The following is a 19,880-nucleotide window of genomic DNA, read 5'->3' on the forward strand; positions in this document are numbered from 1 at the left end:
TCCAACTTGTCCAGCCAAAAAGTTGGGACAAAACAGAGACTCCAAAGCAAGGCATAGTAACAATTCATGCAGGAAACTTGCATTGTACTGGGCTTTCTCCCTCAGTGCTAATAACTCCTGTTGCCTCTAATCCATGTTCTTGATTTCTGATGACCATGTTCAGTAGCCAAAGTGAGGATGCTATGGAAAGGTGCCAACAGGGGCTACAAGGGATGATGATCTTCCACCTGAAGGATGTTTGAGAGGTGGGAGTGAGTCTTCTTGCTAGACGGTGCCCCCTGCCGGCTTTTTTTTGCAGCACTCAGGGATGCCATCATATGAGAGCGTGATTTCTACATTTCCCTGGGACTCTGAATTTTAATTAATCCCCACAGCCCTCCCAGGAGTGATACATTATCAATTTGCAGCAGGCGAAGCTGAGGCTTGAAGAGGAGAAGTTAAGTTGCCTACTCTCTGAGCAACAAGTCGGTAACAAAGCTGAGCTCGCATCTTGAGCATTGCTAAAGACGCTCGGTTCAGTATCTGATGCGGTGGCAGGGATGCAGAAGTAACTAGTTGGAAGCGTAGGGGAGTTCTTGGCTCCTTTCCTCCCTTCCTTGCCCCCCAAAGTTTTTCACACATGTAGAAACTAGGTATGGACCCAAGTGGTGCCCATATCTAACAGTGAGTGGAACCGATTAATCGTGCATCCTGATCCTTCTTCCTGTCGGCTCTTCCCTAGCATCTCTGCGAGACTGAGGACCTAGCTACAAGTTGAGTGCGTCTCCTTTCCGTGTGCTGCCTTTCCGCCTGTATGCAATTGTGTTTTTTCTCTCAAGTTTTTGGGGCAGGGACCATCTCTCTTGTTCTGTTTGCCCAGGCTCTAGTCTATAGGCCACCAGCCAGGACTTCACACCGTGGTGTGGCTGCGGTGTGCAGGGCAGTTAGCCAGGCTGCTGTCCTGAAGACCTGGCTAATTTCTATGTGAATGACACCACCGGTTTTGAGAATGAGGATGTGACCTCTGTTCTGCACCGTCCGGTGCTGTTTCCAGGCTCATCTGCACTCCTCTATTTCCAGTACACAGCATCCCCATCACAGCCAGGGGGGCCATCCATTCAAGAAACAAGCAAGTTCAGAAAAACAAAGGCCAGCCTGAGGCTTGCCAGAAGCACCCGGCAAGCTGATTTTCTTGATGTCTCCTGTCACAAGCTCCAGACTAGGATGAAAGCAAGGGGTTGTGTTCCCTCCCTGAAGTCACCTTGTTCTCCTCCTGAAGTGGATGCTTGTGGACATCACCTGGTGGTCCAAGACCCTGGAAGTCTTCAAGGTATCCATCCGATACAGGTAAGCTTCCCTATCATGTCCTACCAATGGTCGCTCCTGATTCAGAGATGCAGCTGAGTGGGGAAGTGTCTGTGGCCTGTTCACTCCTTGGTCTCTCCTAAGCATTGCTGCTTCAGGTAAAACCAACAGCCCGTTGTGCTCAGTGTCCCATCTCTGATAGTGGCCTGTACCAGCTGCTTTAGATGAAAGGGCAAGAAATCCTTGAGTAGGCTACTTCAGCTAAAACTTACCCCATGGGAATTTATTTCCTCATCCCATATACTTTTTAAAACCCCTACTAAGCTGTTGGTCTCGATGTCTTGCGGCACTGAAATCCATTGGTTACTTAAGCACATTGAATCAATTAAGTCGCTGTCATCTCTGTGCCTCCCATGCTGTAAAAGGGGAACAACGATATTATTGCCCTCTTTTGTCAAGGATGTTTGAGCTCTACAGATGAGGGGTGCTAGGTAAGAACTCAGGTACTAGTATTACAATAGGAAATATTTGCTATCAGCAGGAAATGACTGGAAAATATTTGCTGCAGTAGTCGATAAAGGCTGCCCTCCCTGTTTTGGAGACAGGCAAATCAATTGAGTCATGCCGATCCAGTCGAGATTATAACCCAAGTGAAACTCTCTTTCTAAGCTGTTTGGCAGGCTGCGGAGCTGGGCCGTGACAAAAGCCAATGCGGCATCAAAGCTACCTGGATACATAAGGACACGAGCTCTCACACTCAGCACCGTACCTAGACTCCTGGTGGCCCCGGGTGAATTTTTAGTATCAGGCCTCCCCTTTGCCAGAGATAATGATAGCTGGACAAAAAAATTACCATTTTGGGGCCCTCTTTCTGTCCAGGCCCTGGGCAGCCGCCCGGTTCACCCATGCCTGTGTCCGGTCCTGCTCACACCTCTTCTTGCCACTGTTTCTGCATTGCACTTGCCAAACCTCCTTATCCCCTGCATTCCTTATAGTAACACCACTTCCAGACCCCTCGTTGGCTTGTCATAAACCGAGATGTACCTTTTAGTCTGAAAGTTCACTTCCTGGAGAAACCCTTCCTCTCTGGGTCCCCTCATAATCATTTCACACTTTCCAGTCCATAACTATTGCCCATTTTCCATCTATATTTATCCCAGTCAGGTCGTGCCCTTGTTGAAGTCACTGGGAGATTTATCATTGACTTCAGTAGCAGTGGGATCCAAGCTAAAACTGTAGGATGTCTTTCTTTCTTTCTTGTTTTTCTGCTTTCTCTCCCCAAAGCTTCCCATCTCCACAGGGGCTGAGAACTTGGGAACCAACTCAAAGCACAGAAGACCAGGACGGTCCCGAAAATAGCACAACGCTAAATTGAAATCCTCTGCAAAACTCAGCAGCTATAGCATCACCTCAAAATAGGCTCCCTCTCTGGGAAAAAAGCTATAAATAAGTGTACAGTAGTTTGCATAATAGAAACCTTCTCCTGCAGGAATGGGAGAGCTCGGGCTCATGTAAAACCTGATCCCTTTTCACACTTATCTTGAGGGTGCATGATGCAGCTAACTGGCCTATTTATAATGATAGCACTAAAGAATGTAATTGGAGCATGGGTCGTTTTAAGGGCACGTTGTATACAGTTACTAGATTAGTTGACCATCACAGGTGACAATGGAACATATAACTTGTCCCCATCAGGTTTTATCACGTTAATGCAATTAAAATTCTGCTGTGCACATGAGCGGAGTCAGAGCTTGAACTGAGAAGAGGTTATGGTTGCTCTGGTTAAAGTGAGTAAAGCATCATGTCAAGGATAGGCCGACCCACTCTTGTGTCTGCTCACCACAACCTAAACTGGTTCACTTTAGGTGAGTTTTTCAATGGGAGTATGGCTGTATGAAGATAGGGTTTTTTTGGTGCACTGGACATGGCAAAAAAATTAAAATAAAATAATTTCTGATACTTGTCTTGTCTACATTTTCCAGCAAACAGAAAACCCCAAGGTGTGTTGTTTTTATTTCCAAGATTTTTTTTTTTTTTTTTTTTTTTACATTTTAAATTAAAAGAAGAAGAAAATCACAGGCGAATTGTGAAAAGAAACATTGTTTGAAAAACCAAAAACAAAAAACAAATAGGATTTTTGTATTCTTTTCCTACCTGAAGCAGTTTATTGAGATGAACATGAGTTTGAGATTGTAAAATGTTTTATACAGCCTGAATAAATGGCTTAACCTTTTCACCAAAAAACACCAAAAATGATGGGAGACCTCCAAGAGATCAGAAGACTGGGGCCCATGCTACCGTATGTCCGGGCATTAGCTCCACCGACAGGCTCAGCAGCTCTTGATGATTGTGACCAGATACCAATGAACACTAGACAGTCCCCACTCTTACAAGTTCACTTAACAAGAGCAGATGCAAAGGGTGGGATTTTAAAATATTCCTGAAGGACTTGTTTAAATCAAACTGAGATTGATGTCTACCTACACTGTTTAGTTGCTCTGGAAAAATGTGGTCAGAGTAGGTAGGAAGCACTAGGGACTCCAGGGAGGAAAAGAGTAGGAGGTATATTTATTACTACTACTACTACTATTATTATTCAGCTAAATATTGTGATTAGTTTGGTTTTTTTAACTGGATATGTTGGTCTTTCCTTTCTGTTGTGCTAGTGGTACAGAGTGGCCTCTGTGTTTCCACCCCAGAGGTGGCTGCACTGCAGGGGTGGGGAAGTAAAACTGCTATCTCATGGCTACAGATAGCATTGATTCAGCAGAGATCTCTGACAAGGAGGATTTGGGAGAATGAAGAAAAAAAATCCATAGGAGGATGAATTGTGGCCCGTTCAGCCTGTCCCAAAATGCTGTGCGTTATGGTACGTGCGCTATACTGCATGGTGGGTAAGTGCCACCGCTGCCGTCTTCCCCTGGATGGAATATCAGACCTGCTTATCTGGATTATCCCTGGCTCAGGGGCTGGAAAGCTTTCTTCTCCTGCAATGATTTGTGTTTCAGTTTGGTGCAGCAAAGGAGGATCATGTTCCAAAGGTGTTAACATTAGAGAGTTGTTCGGCCGCCTGCGTGCAATGAGTTAGCGGTGATGGAGTTCGTGGAGTGACCTCCCTGCCCTCCTTGATTCGTCGCTGTCAGCAGACAGGAGGCTCCACGTGACACGGGATGGAGAGCTGGGATCAGGAGAGTCTCTGGTGCTTGGGGAAGGGTGGTAGAGTCTGGCAGTTAGTGAAGGGCGCTGGGGAAAGGCTCCTGCAGCAGAGCGGTCCTGACGGCCCCGCCGGGAACCAGGCAGGTAGCCGGGGAGAGAAGCAATAAAGGCAGGCAAAGAGACAAATATGAGAGAAGGGCAGAATCAGGGGCTAGCAAGGAAAATAAAAGGGAGTGTACAAAAGAAGCAAGAGACAAATGAAAGGAAAAAGAAGCAGAGTGAACGGCATCTAAAAGGAGGAGCAAGTCTCTGGGGTCTCTCTCCCACTTGGTTGAATTGGAAGGGATGGAGCTGCCTGCCTGGCTGTTTCCTTATCTGATCCTAATTTCTGCTCTCCAATGAGTACATTCTTAAGTCAAGACTTTCATTTAGAGAATGAGGATCTGAGGAAGGAGCTAGCTATTCTGGACGCCAGCCTGAGTTATTTTAGTAATGTCGTATGGGGATTTGAAGTGACAACCCTGACTAGCAAAAATTGGGTCGTTCTCCATCTTCCTCAATGTTTCCTCCTCTTTCCCAGCAGAGAGATGTCCCCATCACAAAATAAACACCGTTGCAACTGGCACTAGCCACTGCTGCATTGACGACGGGCTTCAGAGCCTCAATCCTTCTCCCACCTCAAGAGGAGGTTTCCTCCAAGTCCGAGGCCAGACATGGCGGCAGCTTTTCCCTGATGCTTCCTAAGCTAATCAAATAACTTGAGACACCAGAGCCGTTGATTGCACTTGGTATTACCCAGAAGTCAGACAATTTACTGTTGGGAGCTGTTCCTCTCTCTGGTCTTTCTGAGTTTGAGTCCAGTGTCTCCTCTAACATTGTGGAGGATTATCCAGCTTGATGTCTCTCTCCTCCCTATTACTTTGATATTACATGCCTGATTCAGCATTGGGTTGTTTTCCTACACTTGCTGGGCACGTCTACATGAGATGCTACGTCGCTGGGTAAAAACCGTGATGCCACAGCTATGTTGCTGTAGCAACATGCTCCTCCAGTATAGTTCATTGCTACGGCGATGTAGCGGCTAAAAACAACAGTGCGCTGCACAGACAGTGCAGTCCAGGCTGTCAGTGTGCCGTCATATAGCATTTCCAAAAGGAAGTACGAAATGACAGTGTAGTAACAACGGCGTGGCAGGAGCACATGTAGATGCGCCCACTGTGTCTTGCATCTGTAGTGGCTGAAAAGATGGACAGCGAGAGCAGGGTTGGGCTCAGGGCGATGTAGCTAACACAACGTGGCTCATTGTTCTCCTGCAGTGACTGGTAAAGGTCTATGAGCTGTTGTTCAAATGCATGTCCTTTGGCTGAAGTATTAAACCCACAGGTCATGGGTTCAAATCACTAGATAGCTTCCGTGGTATTTAATTTCATACTAAAAACAGTAGTTAGCATGCAGATAATGAGCTCATTAAAAACAGCCTAGATTGGGGGGTTACTGTGGGTTTTCTCAAGAGTCCTGGAAAGTAATTCCACCAGTTTCTTTTTGGGGTCTCCACATCTGAATATAACCTCGATGACACAGAGTGCAATAGCTGATTTTGTCTGCCCTACACTGCTGATCAACTTGGTGGGAATGTGCATTTGTCCTTCCTGGCATGTGTCACTCACTGAAAAGTCTCTGTGACTCGAGCTGATTGTGTATCACATGAGTCATTTTGGACATGCCTGCTGCTTCCACCATGCGCTACATGTCTGGCGGCTTACGTGTGTCACTTGTTTGAATGTTTAAGAAATCATCTGTTCCTTTGCCATTAGTGAGACAGCCTGCTTTTCACTGAATAGAAACATATTTTTCTAATTGGTTACGTACATTTATTTTTAGCTGTTTTGTTCCATAATGGATGTATGTGATTCTAGATATTTGTAGACATGAGTAGTGTACAGTAGTCACCACTGCCAACTCAGCAGACACCACACCAGGCAGTACTGTCATGACTATACTTGGGAGCTACCTTTTTATACCATAATTACTGGGAAGGAACAACTACTGAGTTCTTTTATAGTACCTTCTGTAGTATCTTCTCATTCATCTCTCTTCAGATAACTCATTGATCTGCCTCAAGATATCCCACGTGGACAAGCACTATATGAAGTTGTCTGATTACTAAAGTAATGTGTTGTGTTTTGCTTCTGTTTAACTTCACATGCAACACATGCAAACGTGCCTTTAGTTCTTGGCTGATCTATTAAGAGAGGCAGCACTCTTCAATGGGCTACTGTTAGGCCACACATTGTAGCAGCTGCACCTGTGTGACTGAAATAATTAGCCTAGAAGTACTGTACATTTAATTTACTCTGATTTTATCATTTGTTTTGTTGGAGTGAGGAAGGATCCTGGGTACCCTGGAAGCAGAACAACCATCATGAAAGTGGACACAAGACTCCTAAAGACTTCTAACTCTCTTCCTAGATTTACCAGATCTTGTTGTGTAGGGTTGGAATTGTACTTAGGTTAGTCTCGCTCTGCCTTTTCCCCCACCGCCAATGGAGATAACACCACTTACCTAACAATCCAGAGAGGAGGAGGAATACTGTGTTGATAATGTTTGTTAAGCATTTCTGAGATCCTCAAAAGAAAGGTGTTCGAAAAGGCAAAGAATAAAGGTAGACAAAGTTCTTTGGGTAAATCTGATATCTTTTATTAGATCAACTAAAATAGTTGGAAAAGTTCTTCTTTGCAAGCTTTTGGGTACAACCATCCTTCTTCAGGCCTGAAGAAGTTCCTATAGGAATAGTTGGAAAAGTTCTTCTTTGCAAGCTTTCAGGTACAACCATCCTTCTTCAGGCCTGAAGAAGTTCCTATAGGAATAGTTGGAAAAGTTCTTCTTTGCAAGTTTTCGGGTACAACCATCCTTCTTCAGGCCTGAAGAAGGATGGTTGTACCCAGAAGCTTGCAAAGAAGAACTTTTCCAACTATTTTCCTTGATCTAACAAAAGATATCAGATTTACCCAAAGAACTTTATCGGCCTATGTCCTTAGACCAACAGGGCTACAACAAACACCCCTGAAAGAATTATGGTAGTATGGATTATTGTCCATCCAAAAACAGAACTAAAAAGATCTTGTTAACATGGTTTCCAGCATGGAGACATCCATGTGGTATTATTCTTTACCCTTGAAAGAGGCAGGGGAAGCGGGCAGTGGCACAGCTAGCTTCCTGGCAGAGAATTACTGGGGTAATTCCTAACGAGATCAAGAAGAAAAAGGTTGGCAGTATCATAAAATATAGGAATAGAAAGCTAGGACTGAAAGGGAGCTCTGAGTGCAGTCCTGTGTTATTGCCAACAGCCATGCTATATCATACTTCCAGAAATGCATCTAGGCTCATCTTAACAGCTGGTAGGTTTTTGTTCTCACTACTCCTTTTGAAAGACTGTTCCAGAACCTCATTTCTCTGATGGGTTAGAAACCTTCTTCTGATTTCCAATCATATTCCTGGCCAGTTTATATTCATTTGTCCTTGTGCCAACATTGCTTTTAGCTAAAATAGTTCCTTTTCCTCTCTGGTGTTTATCTTTCTGACATATTTATAGGCAGGAATCGAATCCCCTCTCAGCTAGAATGAACATGCCATTTCCTTTGAGTCTCCTTTCACCTGATCATCCTAGCACTGCTGTGCACATGTTCCCGTTTCAATTAATCTTTTTTTTTTCTAACATTGGTGGCCAGAACTTTATACAGTGTTCCTAATGAAGTCTCGCTTAGGCTTGTACAATGGCATCAAACCTTCCCTATTTCTACTGATCCATCTTAGGAAATCACATCTGTCTTTTTCATTCTCATTGCACTGGTGGCTTATAGTCATTTCAAAGACTGACGCGTTCATCCAGGTCTTTCTGCCCCCACAACCAATTTTAACTCATGAGCTCCTAGCTGACATCAAAATCATACTAGCTACTAAATGAATGACCTTGCAGTTTACCCTGTTGAAGTTGATCACTTTTCTCTTCCTCCAACTCTCCCTCTCTGATATTGTGATCCTCCTTAGCGCTTATATCTCCAACTTTTGAGTTATCAAGACATTTCATTAGAACACTTCTACTTTTTGTGCTCAGATCATTAATGGAAAGCTGTAATCAGAGCAATCCCAAGACTAGTCCTTGAAAACTCTCTGGGTAATATCTTTTCAGCCCAGTGGTTGGTTCCCTTTCAACACCACACATCATTATCACCCCCTTAGGCAGTTCCTGGCTACTTGTTACAATTTTTGTACTAATCCCCACCTTCCACATTTTAAATAACCCCCAATTTCTGCATCTTTTGGCACCATATAAAGTGCTAAATTGAAGTCCAGATATATGAAATCTTCTGCATTTCTTTCCCTAGAAAATCTCTTATCAACAAAATATATCAGGTTAGTCTGGCATAATCTACCCTTGGTAAATCTAAATTATATTTTGTCCCATTTTCTCTTTACCACCATGCCTTTAATTATTCTTTCCTTCAAAACTTGGTCTACTTCTTATATATTATGGTGGTCACACACGCAGGCTTTGGAGCTGCCTGGATCACTTTTGCCCTTCTTAGATATACCATACACGCATCTGCTATTCTATAGCTACATGGTACTACTCCCAATGTGATCAATCTATTACAAATCCTTGCTGCCTGAACTAGGATTTCATGTACCAGTTCCTTCAGAAGTCTGGGGTGGAAATTATCTAGTCCCCCCGACCTAAGTACATTATACTCTGAGTTTTGCTTCCACTCCAGGTACGGTAATTCCTAAATCCCTGCTCTCATTCCCATTGGCCATCCAATCTTTGTTCCTATGTTCACCATTGTTCTTTACTGAAAACTGAGCCCTACTGGAGCCTTACCACAATACAAATTAAGATTAATGAGTTTTGTTTAATCATACTGTGAATGGATGTGATCAGTTTAATCTTATGTAAAATAGAGAAAATTATATTTAATACAATGTTTTGCAGATTCACAGACGTTTAGGGCTGGAAGGGACCTCGTGAGATCATTGGGTCCAACCCCCTTGCTTTGGGCAGGAAAGACTGCTGGGGTCAAATAACCCCAGCGAGGTGTGCGTCCAGTCTCCTTTTGAAGATCTCCAGGGTAGGTGCCTGCACTACCCCCCGCTGGGAGTCTATTCCAGAGTCTGGTCACACGAACGGTGAAAAAGTTTTTTCCTTATATCCAATCTGAAACCTTCTTCTAGGAGTTTACGACGGTTGCTCCTGTTTTCCCCTGGAGCGCTTTGATGAATAGTTGTTTGCCTAGTTCCTGATGCTCTTCCCTGATGTATTTGGAAGCTGCCGCCAAATCCCCCCAAAGTCTTCCCTTTTCTTGGCTGAACAGTCCCATATCTGTCAGCCTTTCCTCATATGGCTTGGTCTTCAGGCCTCTAATCATACGAGCGGCTCTTCTCTGGACTGTCTTAAGCTTCTCCACATCCTTCTTGAAGCGTAGTGCCCAGAACTGGACGCACTACTCCAGTTGCGGTCTCATCAATGCCGAGTAGAGCAGGAGAATAACTTCCTTAGTTATGCTTGAGATACATCAGTCGATGCATGCCAGCGTATTGTTTGCTCCGCTAACCGTAGCATCACACTGGTGGCTCATATTCATTTTATGGTCAGTTATGACCCCCAGGTCCCTTTCAGATGTGGTGCTAGCTAGTGTAGCACCACCGAGCCTTACTAAATTCACTTGATCCTGCAATGCCAAAAAGGAAGTCAAAGGGAGTATTGCCTGAGTAAGGGACTGCAGCATAGACTCCAACAGAGGGGGAGGGATCATCTTTGATCTGACGCGTGGCAGATACCCTCAATAAAAATCTTTTCTCCTTCCTGCAGGTAACTAGAGGTAAGGGTGAGCCACCTCTGTGACACCATCTTCTTTTGAGGATTATCCCTTGAAAGAGTCGGGGAGCTGCAAGTGGATGTGGAAACAACGCACGTTAGCTTCCCAAACAACTCCTGGGAAATCAACACAAAAAGTAAGAGCCAGACTCTTGAAAGGCGGCAGAACTCCACTGATCCTAGTTAGCGTCTCTACTAGTTCCCCTTTCAAGGCCTTGTTATGGCTTACGCTTGAATTCATGCGAAGGTCTTTAGCTCCCCCTAACGTTTGTCTAACAGAGCACAAAGATACCTCTCCGCAAAAGAGTCCTGCCCAGAAGAGCCCATTTCTCCACCCTTCTGTGAAATACGAAACATCATAACCAGAAGGAAATATGATTCTACATCCCGCTTACCGCCAGGCAACTGCAAGGTAAAAAGATATTTCCAACTTTTCTTTGAGCCTAATCTGCACAAAATGAACTGTCCCAAACAGGAGACTTTACCACCCCTTCCGCTCTCCTGGGAAATATGAATTTTTCATTTCTACCTAGGAGAACTTTTATAGTCTTTGCAATCTCCTACGCCTGATGAAGGGTGCCCGTGCCCGAAAGCTTGCAAATAAGGAATTTTTTTTGCAAATATCTAGCTGGTCTAATGAAAGAGATCACCTCTGCCGCAAGTTTTGAGTCCTTTTGCCTCTAGACCAATACGGCTACAACCTGGATACCTGCCGCATGGCAGATCTTCTGCATGGAGCATTCAGAGCGATAATGCCGCTGCTTTATAAATTGCTAGCTGCATCATGCAGAGTTGAGATTTATTTTTGTGGCTAACGGTACATAAAAACAACACATCCAGCCATGTGTCCTGGGCAAACAGTAAAGAAAGAAAGCGTGCAAGAGTTTAAAGAAGGGGTGGGCAAAATGCGGCCCGTGGGCTGGATGTGGCCTGGCAGGCCCCAAAATTTAGAAAATTAATATTTATCTGCCTGACTCCCTGTCATGCGGCTCTCAGCTTGCCAAAACTCAGTAAGCGGCCCTCCACCCGAAATAATTGCCCGCCCCTGGTTTAAAGCATATTTCAGTTCTTAGTTCTACCAGTTGATTATTAGTAGAAGAAAGATTATGTTTTAAATAAAAACAATACCCCTTTAAAACAAGGCTGCTTTTAAGTCACGCTCATAGATTATTCATAGATTCATAGAGGTAGGGTCGGAAGGGACCTTGTAGATCTTCTAGTCCGACCCCCTGCATAGGCAGGAGAGAAAACTGGGCTCAAATGACCCCAGCCAGGTAAATGTCAAGCCTCCTCTTAAAGACCCCCAGGGCAGGAGCCAGCACCACTTCCCTTGGAAGTTGGTTCCAGATCCTAGCCACCCTGACTGTGACGTGGTGCCTCCTGATGTCTAGTCTGAACCTACTCTCCAGCAACTTATGGCCATTCTTCCTTGTTAGTCTGGGAGGTGTTTGGGGGAGCAGGGACTCTCCTGTTCCCCGCAGGTCCCCCCTAGTAAGTTTATAGATGGCCACCAGGTCCCTCCTCAGCTTCTCTTGCGAAGGCTGAACAGGTTAAGGTCCCATAGCCTCTTCTCATAGGGTCTGCCCTGCTGTCCCCGGATCACACGAGTGGCCCTCCTCTGGACCCTCTCCATGTTGTCCACATCCCACCTGAAATGCAGTGTCCAGAACTAGACGCAGTACTCCAACTGCAGCCTGACCAGTGTCGCATAGAGGAGGAAGATCACCTCCTTGGTCCTGCTTGTGATGCATCTGTGGATGCATGACAAGGTACGGTTAGCCCTACTGACCGTGTCCTTGCATTGTCGGCCCATGTTCATTTTGGAGTCAATAATGACTCCAAGATCTCCTTCTGCCACGGTGCTTTCAAGGGAGTTCCCCAGCCTATAGGTATGCTGCTGGTTCCTACTGCCAAGTGCAGCGCCCTGCACTTGCCAGTATTGAATCCCATCCTATTTTCATTTGCCCACACCTGTAACCTGTCCAGGTCCCACTGTAATCTGTCCTTCCCTCCTAGCGTGCCCACCTCACTCCAAATCTTGGTGTTGTCTGTGAATTTAAACAGGCTGCTCTTCACCCCGTTGTCCAAGTCCTGAATAAAGAAATTGAACAGTGTGGGCCCAAGGACCGAGCCCTCAGGGACCCCACTGCCCACTTCCCTCCAGGTCGAATATGACCCGTCCACCACCACTCTCTGAGTACGACCCCTCAGCCAATTTGCGACCCATCTGACTGTATAGGCATCAATGCCACAGTCGCCTAGCTTTTTAATGAGATTGGGGTGGGAGACAGTGTCAAAGGCCTTGCTGAAGTCCAGAAAGACTACATCCACTGCGACACCTGCGTCCAGTGATTTTGTGACCTGATCGTAGAAGGCAATCAGGTCGGTCTGACAGGACCTGCCCCTAATGAAACTGTGCTGGTTGCCCTTGAGCATTATCCCTGCTGCTGGCCCATCACAGATGTGCTCCTTGATAATCTTCTCAAAGAGCTTCCCCAGGATCGAAGTAAGACTAACAGGCCTATAGTTGCCTGGGTCCTCCCTCTTCCCTTTTTTAAAGATGGGGACCACATTGGACCTCTTCCAGTCGTCTGGCACCTGGCCAGAGCACCACGAGTGCTCATAAAGCTGTGCCAGGGGCCCTGCGATAACCCCTGCCTATTCCCTCAACACCCTGGGGTGGAGAGCATCTGGACCTGCCGATCTGAACACGTCCAGCCCCTCCAGAAGTTCCCTAACTCGGTCCTCCCTGAGCCTAGGCTTGGCGGAGCTTCTCCTGAGTCCGTCCTGAATCTTGGTAGGGGAACACCGGTCCCTGCACAAGGAAATAGAGGCCAAGGGATCATCTGCTGTGAAGTCCAGTACAACCCAGACTACTGGGATACAGAGATGTGGGAAAAATCCCACTACCTCCTTTGGCCATGTTCGGCATAGGGCCTGGTGTGGTGGGTGTGGGTCTGAGAATGCCTAGCAGATCGGGTCTGTACACAGGATAGGCAGGGGATGAAGTGTGAGCAGAAGACCTAGCTGATCAGCATTTAGGCCGTTCTGAACATGCCCAAAAGCAGACATGTAGGTGCTTTGGGAACTTCACAGGTGGAAATTTAGGGCTTGTCTCCACTATTGTGGAAGTGGGTCCTGGCACCACAGGGCTTGAGCACCTTAGTCTGTGGGTGTGATCCAAGTCAGGAATACATCACAAGGCTGCCTTGGACTTGTCCCTCTGAGACTTTTGTGTCTGATAGCGGGGTGATGTGCTTGGAGCTTCACTAGCGAACTTCTGGATTTGAAGTGTGCCTGCAGACTTGGCTGGACGGGGCATGCTCACACCCTGCAGGGCCCACACCTGCTGCTGCTCTGTTGTAGGCAAACCCTTAGATGCTTAGGGCAAAGGCCAAATTGGCTACATAGGACTTGTCTTCACTATGAAGGTTGCACATCCTGCCCAGGGCCTATTGTATAAAAGGTGGGTGGCATCACCTCCACCCCCTCTGGCTGTATATTCCAGCAGGTGTGACCGTGGCTGCTGTGCTTCATCGTGAACGTGATGCTGTCACGTGTGTTAGGTTTATTCAGAACATGCCTCGCGCAACCTTACCTCCTCTCTGAATTGCAAACAGAGCTCACGTGGGAGTTTGGCACTTAACTGCTTAGACCGGGACACTTCTGCATGTGTGAGGCATAAGATCAGACCCCTTTTTAAGACAAATGTAGGTGCCAGATGAATGTAGGTGCTTAACGAGTTTTGTGACTGCTGAAGTGGAGCTGCTGTTGTGACTTGGTGCCTGAATTCTGCTTCAATTCTACTCAGGCCCTTGTTTACCAATCTCCTTAGATGTCTCCAGGGTTAGGAGGTTGCTAAATGTGAGTTTGAAAATTGATATTTTGCCCTTAAATGTTTACAGTGGCAGCTAGGCAGCACGTAAGTGTAGAGCTGATCCTGTTATAGGTCTTACTGTGGGTCCTGGAACCACTAACTTTGATCGCACGAACAGTTCCACTTAAAAACTAGGACTATACATGTAAAGAACCTGATGTTTTTGTAGCCAGGCATTCGGGAGCATCCATCTGTGTATGCCACACACTTTTTGTTCAGTGTCAGTATATGTCACACAGCAGGATTAAACAGCTACTCCTAAATGGCATCAAACCACTTTAACCTTGCTGGACATTCATGCCATTGCTGGACTTGACTGGTTTTTTAGACATCAGAACTTTAAAAACGAATGTGAACAGAAAACGGTGGAACAAGAAATCATCCGCAGACTGGATTGCTTTAAATTGAGACTACAGAGTTTTATCCCTTTATCTGGATTAGCTTTTATAGGCCCGACCTCCCTCTGTGGGTTAACTCTTTTGGCTTTCCCTCTCCTACTCACCTTGCCTTTCTCAGAAGTGCCCCTACTGTTTCATCCCCACGTCCCTACCCTTTGTATTCAAATCACTGCTTTTGTTTAGTAGCTCGGCTTTCTGCAGTCCCTTATTCATAGATTCATAGATTTTAGAGTCGGAAAGAACCTATTAGATCATCAAGTCCAACCCCCTGCCCCGGGCAGGAAAGAGTGCTGGGTTCAGATGACCCCAGCTAGGTGTTTGTCCAATCTCCTTTTAAATACCTCCAAGGAAGGGGACAGCACCACCTCCCTTGGAAGCGTATTCCATATTTTGGCAACCCTCACTGTAAAGATTTTTTTCCTGATGTCCCATCTAAATTTGCTCTCCTTTAGTTTGTGGCCATTGTTTCTAGTGACCCCGATGGATGCCCTGGTAAACATCATATCCCCTATTTCCTGCTGTCCCCCCCAATGAGTTTGTAGACGGCTACAAGATCACCTTTCTCTTGCGGCTGAGAGGTGATCCTTCACAACCTCTGATGAAGAAAGGCTTCTGTTTAGGAAAGCTTATACTATAATATACTTCTCTGATTTAGTTAGTTTATAAAAGTGAAAATCTACCCTGTCTTCCGCCTGATACAGCTAACTACCTCTCTCTGAAATGATACTGCCACAGTATTCCTTGGCAATAGCTGCTTGTAGTGATGTCTGTCTGAAACGCCTAAGCCACACCGTTCTTGCAGCTCTGGGCCAATACAAATGCCATGTCAGGATGTATTAGGCAAATGATAATGAAAGCCATAGGAAAACAGTACAGGAAGATAATACATCCCCGGGGGCTGAGCAGTTTCTGAGCCAGTGGAAGCAGGGATCTAATGCACGGGCATACACATCTGAGGGTAGAATAGGTAAGAGAGGTGAGCAGGGAACATTGATCACATCTTGATGAATAATAAACCACCCTGCTTTAATAGTTTGGCCGCTGAATTCAGACCTGTGCAACTGTCTTGTCTCCTAATGAATTTCTCCACCCATCCTCTGCCTTTCAGATTCATCCTGACCTTCAAGCCATTTTCTACCTAGCAATAACAGCTGGCTCCAAGACAAAAATCTGTTGTTATCTGCCAGTCAGTGCCCACAGCCTGCTGTTATCCCACAGGGCAGCAAGGAGCAAGCTTGCTAACATTCCCACTGGGAGGTTTGAGGGCCACAGTGAGATGGCAGCAGCATGTGATTAGGGGAGGTACCAGGCTGGTGTGAAATACCCTTTTTCCCACAACAGCTGTGAAGCTTGGAAAATTGTTTGGTGGGGGGACAGGGTTTTCCAAAACGATCACTGTGAAGCTGGCTTGCATCTGCATAGAGGTGTAGTTAGGTGTTAGTCTGCAGTCAAGGAGCAGGCAAGATAGATTTGCACCTTATAAACTAAACAAAGTAGAAGTAAATGTATATTATCACAGGCTTTGGTGAGCTGAAACATTTGTTGAAGTGAACTTGAAAGCTTGTGCATGTGTTCTCTCTCTATGGGTCCTGCCACTTGTTCAAATTAAAGCTGGATAGAAACCTGCTAGAGTTGTTACACATTTTCAAGCGCTAACTTGGTAGCTGGTTGACTCTCTTTGTACCTGGATGGGCAAGTGATAATAACTTTGCAAGTGAAGGTGGTCTAAATTCATTGCGCCATTGACCAGTTAATTGCATGATAACTACCTTACATCTGTGGCCCATCTAAATTTAGTGCACAATTAATCAGTCAGTAGTGTAATATCTGTACATGTAATGTGTAGCAGGGTCCTACAGGTACACAATCATCCACCTGAAGGCTGTGCTGTGCTTTGCATGCCATAATCCCATGCCAGTGCTGGATCAGAGGCCACATATGCAGATCCCAGCAGAGGGCACAGTAGAGTTGCACCTTAGATACTAACCAAGCTAGATATCTAGATAGATATGTGTGGGCATCTATATCTATACTACACGTCTACTTTGGTTATATATAGTAGATCCAGAGATACCTAGTGAGACAACATATACTACACGTATAGATCTACATTGGTCTCCAAGGTGCAACTCTACCCTGCTTTCTGCTTGCAGATGCACAGGTGGATCCTGACCAGCCCTGGTAGGGGATACTCAGGTGCCAAGCTGCTCCCCGGAGACTGCCAGCAGAAGGCAAGCCGAGGCACCGCCTGTGCCCACCGGTCTCTCAAGCTGCTCCCTCCCCACAGCCCCCCACTCCCCTCCAGGCCTCTGCCCTGCCAGCACCCCAGGGCACTGTCTCCCTTGCAGTGACCTGCACCTGTGTCCTCCCCCCATGCAGCCTTGCCAGCTCTTAAATATGAAATCATCATATTGGAAGCTCAAAATTCTTGTATTTGCTGCAAAACTATCATACACTGACCGCCCCCCCTGCAAATAAATAAGTATGCACATAAATCTTATTTAACTCTGCAGTGAGTAAGTGAGAACTGGGTCATCCAAGCAGAAGCATATCTTTATTTTGAGGCAAGTCGTCATAAGAAAGTGCTGACGATTCTCAGTGCCAGGCAGGGGAAATACCAGGTTCACCATGGTGGTTTTCCTACTGACAGGGGATAACCATGAATGTGGCACGGGGGTAGTACCCTCACCGAGGCAAGGCATGGTTAGCCTCCCACTGTCACTTCCAGTGGGAAGATCTCTGCTACACGCCGACTTCATGGAAATAGGAGACGACTCCTCCCTAGCTTGTTTCTGCCGCCGTACGGCTGAGGACAAGCAAAACTCGGGGCATCCGAACCCGCAGCCTCTGGGCTCAGGCCTGCACGTAGGACGCCCGCCAAAGGATTTGGAAACATCTGAAGCCCCAGTCGCGGGTGAAGGGTGCTTGCCAGTAGCAGGGCCACACACGGCTCCTGAACGATTCACGTGGATTTGGGATTGGTTTGGCCGACTTGACTTGGGACATGAAAAGGGGACTCTCAGCGCCAGGGCTGGATTAACCCTTTAGTGGGCCCCAGGCAAGCACGCTCGTGGGCCCCCAGCCGAACTTTTTCTATTACTTTTTTTCACTTAATAATCGTAATATGTAAAATAAGCACAACCGGGCCCCTTCTTCACTTGGGACAATAGGCACGTGCCTCGTTCGCCTACGCACCGCTCAGAGCCGCTTGGGGTTGGCATCCGCCGCCTCAGAAACGATCCCGTGAAGCCATCATGAGTTATCTTTCTCTGCAAGCTTTTGGCCACACGCGGCCTGCTTGAAGCAGTCTTTTTTTGCAAGCTTTCGGCCACACGTGGCGTCCTTCAAACGATCTATTTCTGTAAACTTTCGGCCACACGCGCCCTTCAAGCTTTTTTTTTGTGCGTGCAAGCTTTTGGCCCCCCGCGCCCATCTTCAAGCGATGTTTCTGGCCCCCCGCGCCCTTCCTCAGGCTCAGGGGCACGGAAAGGCGGTCGTTTGCACCATCTTGCATTTTCCCTGAGCCCGAAAGCTGGCAGAAAGGGATCATTTTTGAGTTTATCTTATTTTTTTTTAAGGTCAGTGGGGCTCATCGCTTTTTGCCTCTGCCAAACAAAAAATAAATGTAAAAGCAATGAACATTTTGGGCGCTCCGAGCCTGCGCGGTGCAGCGCCGCGACCCCATCACGCCTGAGGGGAGCCCGCTGCTCCCGTCGTGCCCCGCGCGCCGCGGCCCCGCCCCCTCGGCCGGCGGCCCCGCCCCCCCAGCGCCGCGGCCCCGCCCCCATGCGCCGCTGCTGCCCGGCGCTGTGCGCGCGCTGCCCCCCCGCCCCGCAGGGGGCGCCCCCCGGCCCCGCCCGGCCGCCGCTGCTGCTGGTGCTGGTGCTGTTGCCGCCCCGCCCCCCGCCCGCCCCGCGCGCGCCTGCGCCTGCTGCGCACAAGATGGCGGCCGGTGGGAGCGGCGCGGGCCCCGGGGGCCTGTCGTCCTCCTGCCCGCAGCCGCCGCCGCCCCCGCCGGGCAACGGCGCCGCCGCCGCCCCGGGCCCCCCCGCGTCGCCGCCGGGCCTCACCTACAACCAGTGCGGCGCCGCCAACCCGGCGGCGGGGGGCGGGGGCGCGGGCCCGGCGGCGGCGGCGGCGCTGTGCGGGGCGGGCGCGCTGCAGCGGGAGCCCGTGTACAACTGGCAGGCCACCAAGCCCACGGTGCAGGAGCGCTTCGCCTTCCTCTTCAACAACGAGGTGCTCAGCGACGTGCACTTCCTGGTGGGCAAGGGCCGCGGCTCGCAGCGCATCCCGGCCCACAGGTGCGCGCCCGCCCCCGCCCAGCCGGGACCCCCAGGGTGGGGGTGGGGCCCTGTGCTGAGGGGGGAGGGGGCTGTGTTTGTGGGGGGCAGGGGCAGAGCCCCATGTTGTGAGGAGGTGGCCCTGTGCTGAGGCCAGGGGGAGACCCCCATGTCGCAGGGGGGAGACCCCTGTGCTGAAGGCGGGTGGGGGGGAGCTGAGGGCTCCTTGCGCTGAAGCATCATGGCTCGCTTGAGCTGCTCTTTCTGCCTTGTGCGGGCTGCCGGCGGGGTGAAGGGGAAGCGGGGCCTCGCAGGCTGGAGCGGGTCCCCCCGCTCGCTGCCCTGGCGTTCTCCTGCTCACTTTTTTTGCTTTTATTTTCCCTGTTTTCATCCCTCCGGCTTAGCTGTCAGGTGACCCCTCCCGGGGCGTGCCCGCGGGTGGGAGACGCGTTGTCTGCCTGGAGACCCGGGCACACGCGCAGAGCTTCGAAGACGTAGGTTTAGCCTCCTGCGGTGTGAAACCCTGTGGGATGCGGTGGCAACACGCGGGTGCCGTAGCGGAGCTAAAACGCTAACGTGATGCCCCTTCAACTCTTTTGGCTCACGCGGCTCTTAAGTTTTTAGTACTGGTGTGTACCCCTGCGTTTCCAAGTGATAGAGAATTAAAAACAAAATTTGGTCCCCGCAGATGTGATGTCACCTCTACAGCAACTGAAGGAGAAAGACTGTAGACTTATTTTCTTCCTCCCTCTAGTTCCCTTGTACCCGTTGACATTTCCCTTTCCCTTGTTCTGCTTTCTTGTTCCTCTCTGTAGATGAATGATTCTCAACCGGGGCAGCATGGCATCCTGGGGTGTCCTGAGAGCCTTTTGAGGGTACAGCAGGGTGCCGTGCAGTGTTAGCCCTGTTAGGTGTGCAGACACAATTTTCAAGATAAAGGCAGGGATTTCAAATGGGAATCCAGAGTGTTTAAGAATATGCTGACTTGTTGTGGTGTTTCGGTGTTCCT

The 19,880-nt window shown here is 48.1% G+C and overlaps 1 protein-coding gene and 1 long non-coding RNA gene across 4 annotated transcripts in view; one reads left to right on the forward strand and one right to left on the reverse strand.

Moving 5' to 3' along the window:
- Window positions 1-17,123: 17,123 nt before the first annotated feature.
- Window positions 17,124-18,722, reverse strand: LOC132246492 (uncharacterized). Its single transcript, XR_009457812.1, has 2 exons — window positions 18,659-18,722; window positions 17,124-18,193 (listed from the first exon to the last, which is right to left on the reverse strand). It is a non-coding gene; the product is annotated as an uncharacterized LOC132246492 (long non-coding RNA).
- The window catches only part of BTBD2 (BTB domain containing 2), a 31,455-nt gene continuing 30,090 nt past the window's right edge, over window positions 18,516-19,880 (forward strand). For all 3 annotated transcript variants that reach the window (XM_014599853.3, XM_059719624.1, XM_059719625.1), the window contains exon 1: window positions 18,516-18,892. In XM_014599853.3, the coding sequence (XP_014455339.2) occupies window positions 18,531-18,892 (362 nt within the window). In that variant the 5' untranslated portion in view covers window positions 18,516-18,530. The remainder of the gene's footprint in view (window positions 18,893-19,880) is intronic.

The sequence above is a fragment of the Alligator mississippiensis genome, chromosome 16, assembly GCF_030867095.1.
Source record: "Alligator mississippiensis isolate rAllMis1 chromosome 16, rAllMis1, whole genome shotgun sequence".
Lineage (NCBI taxonomy): Eukaryota > Metazoa > Chordata > Crocodylia > Alligatoridae > Alligator > Alligator mississippiensis.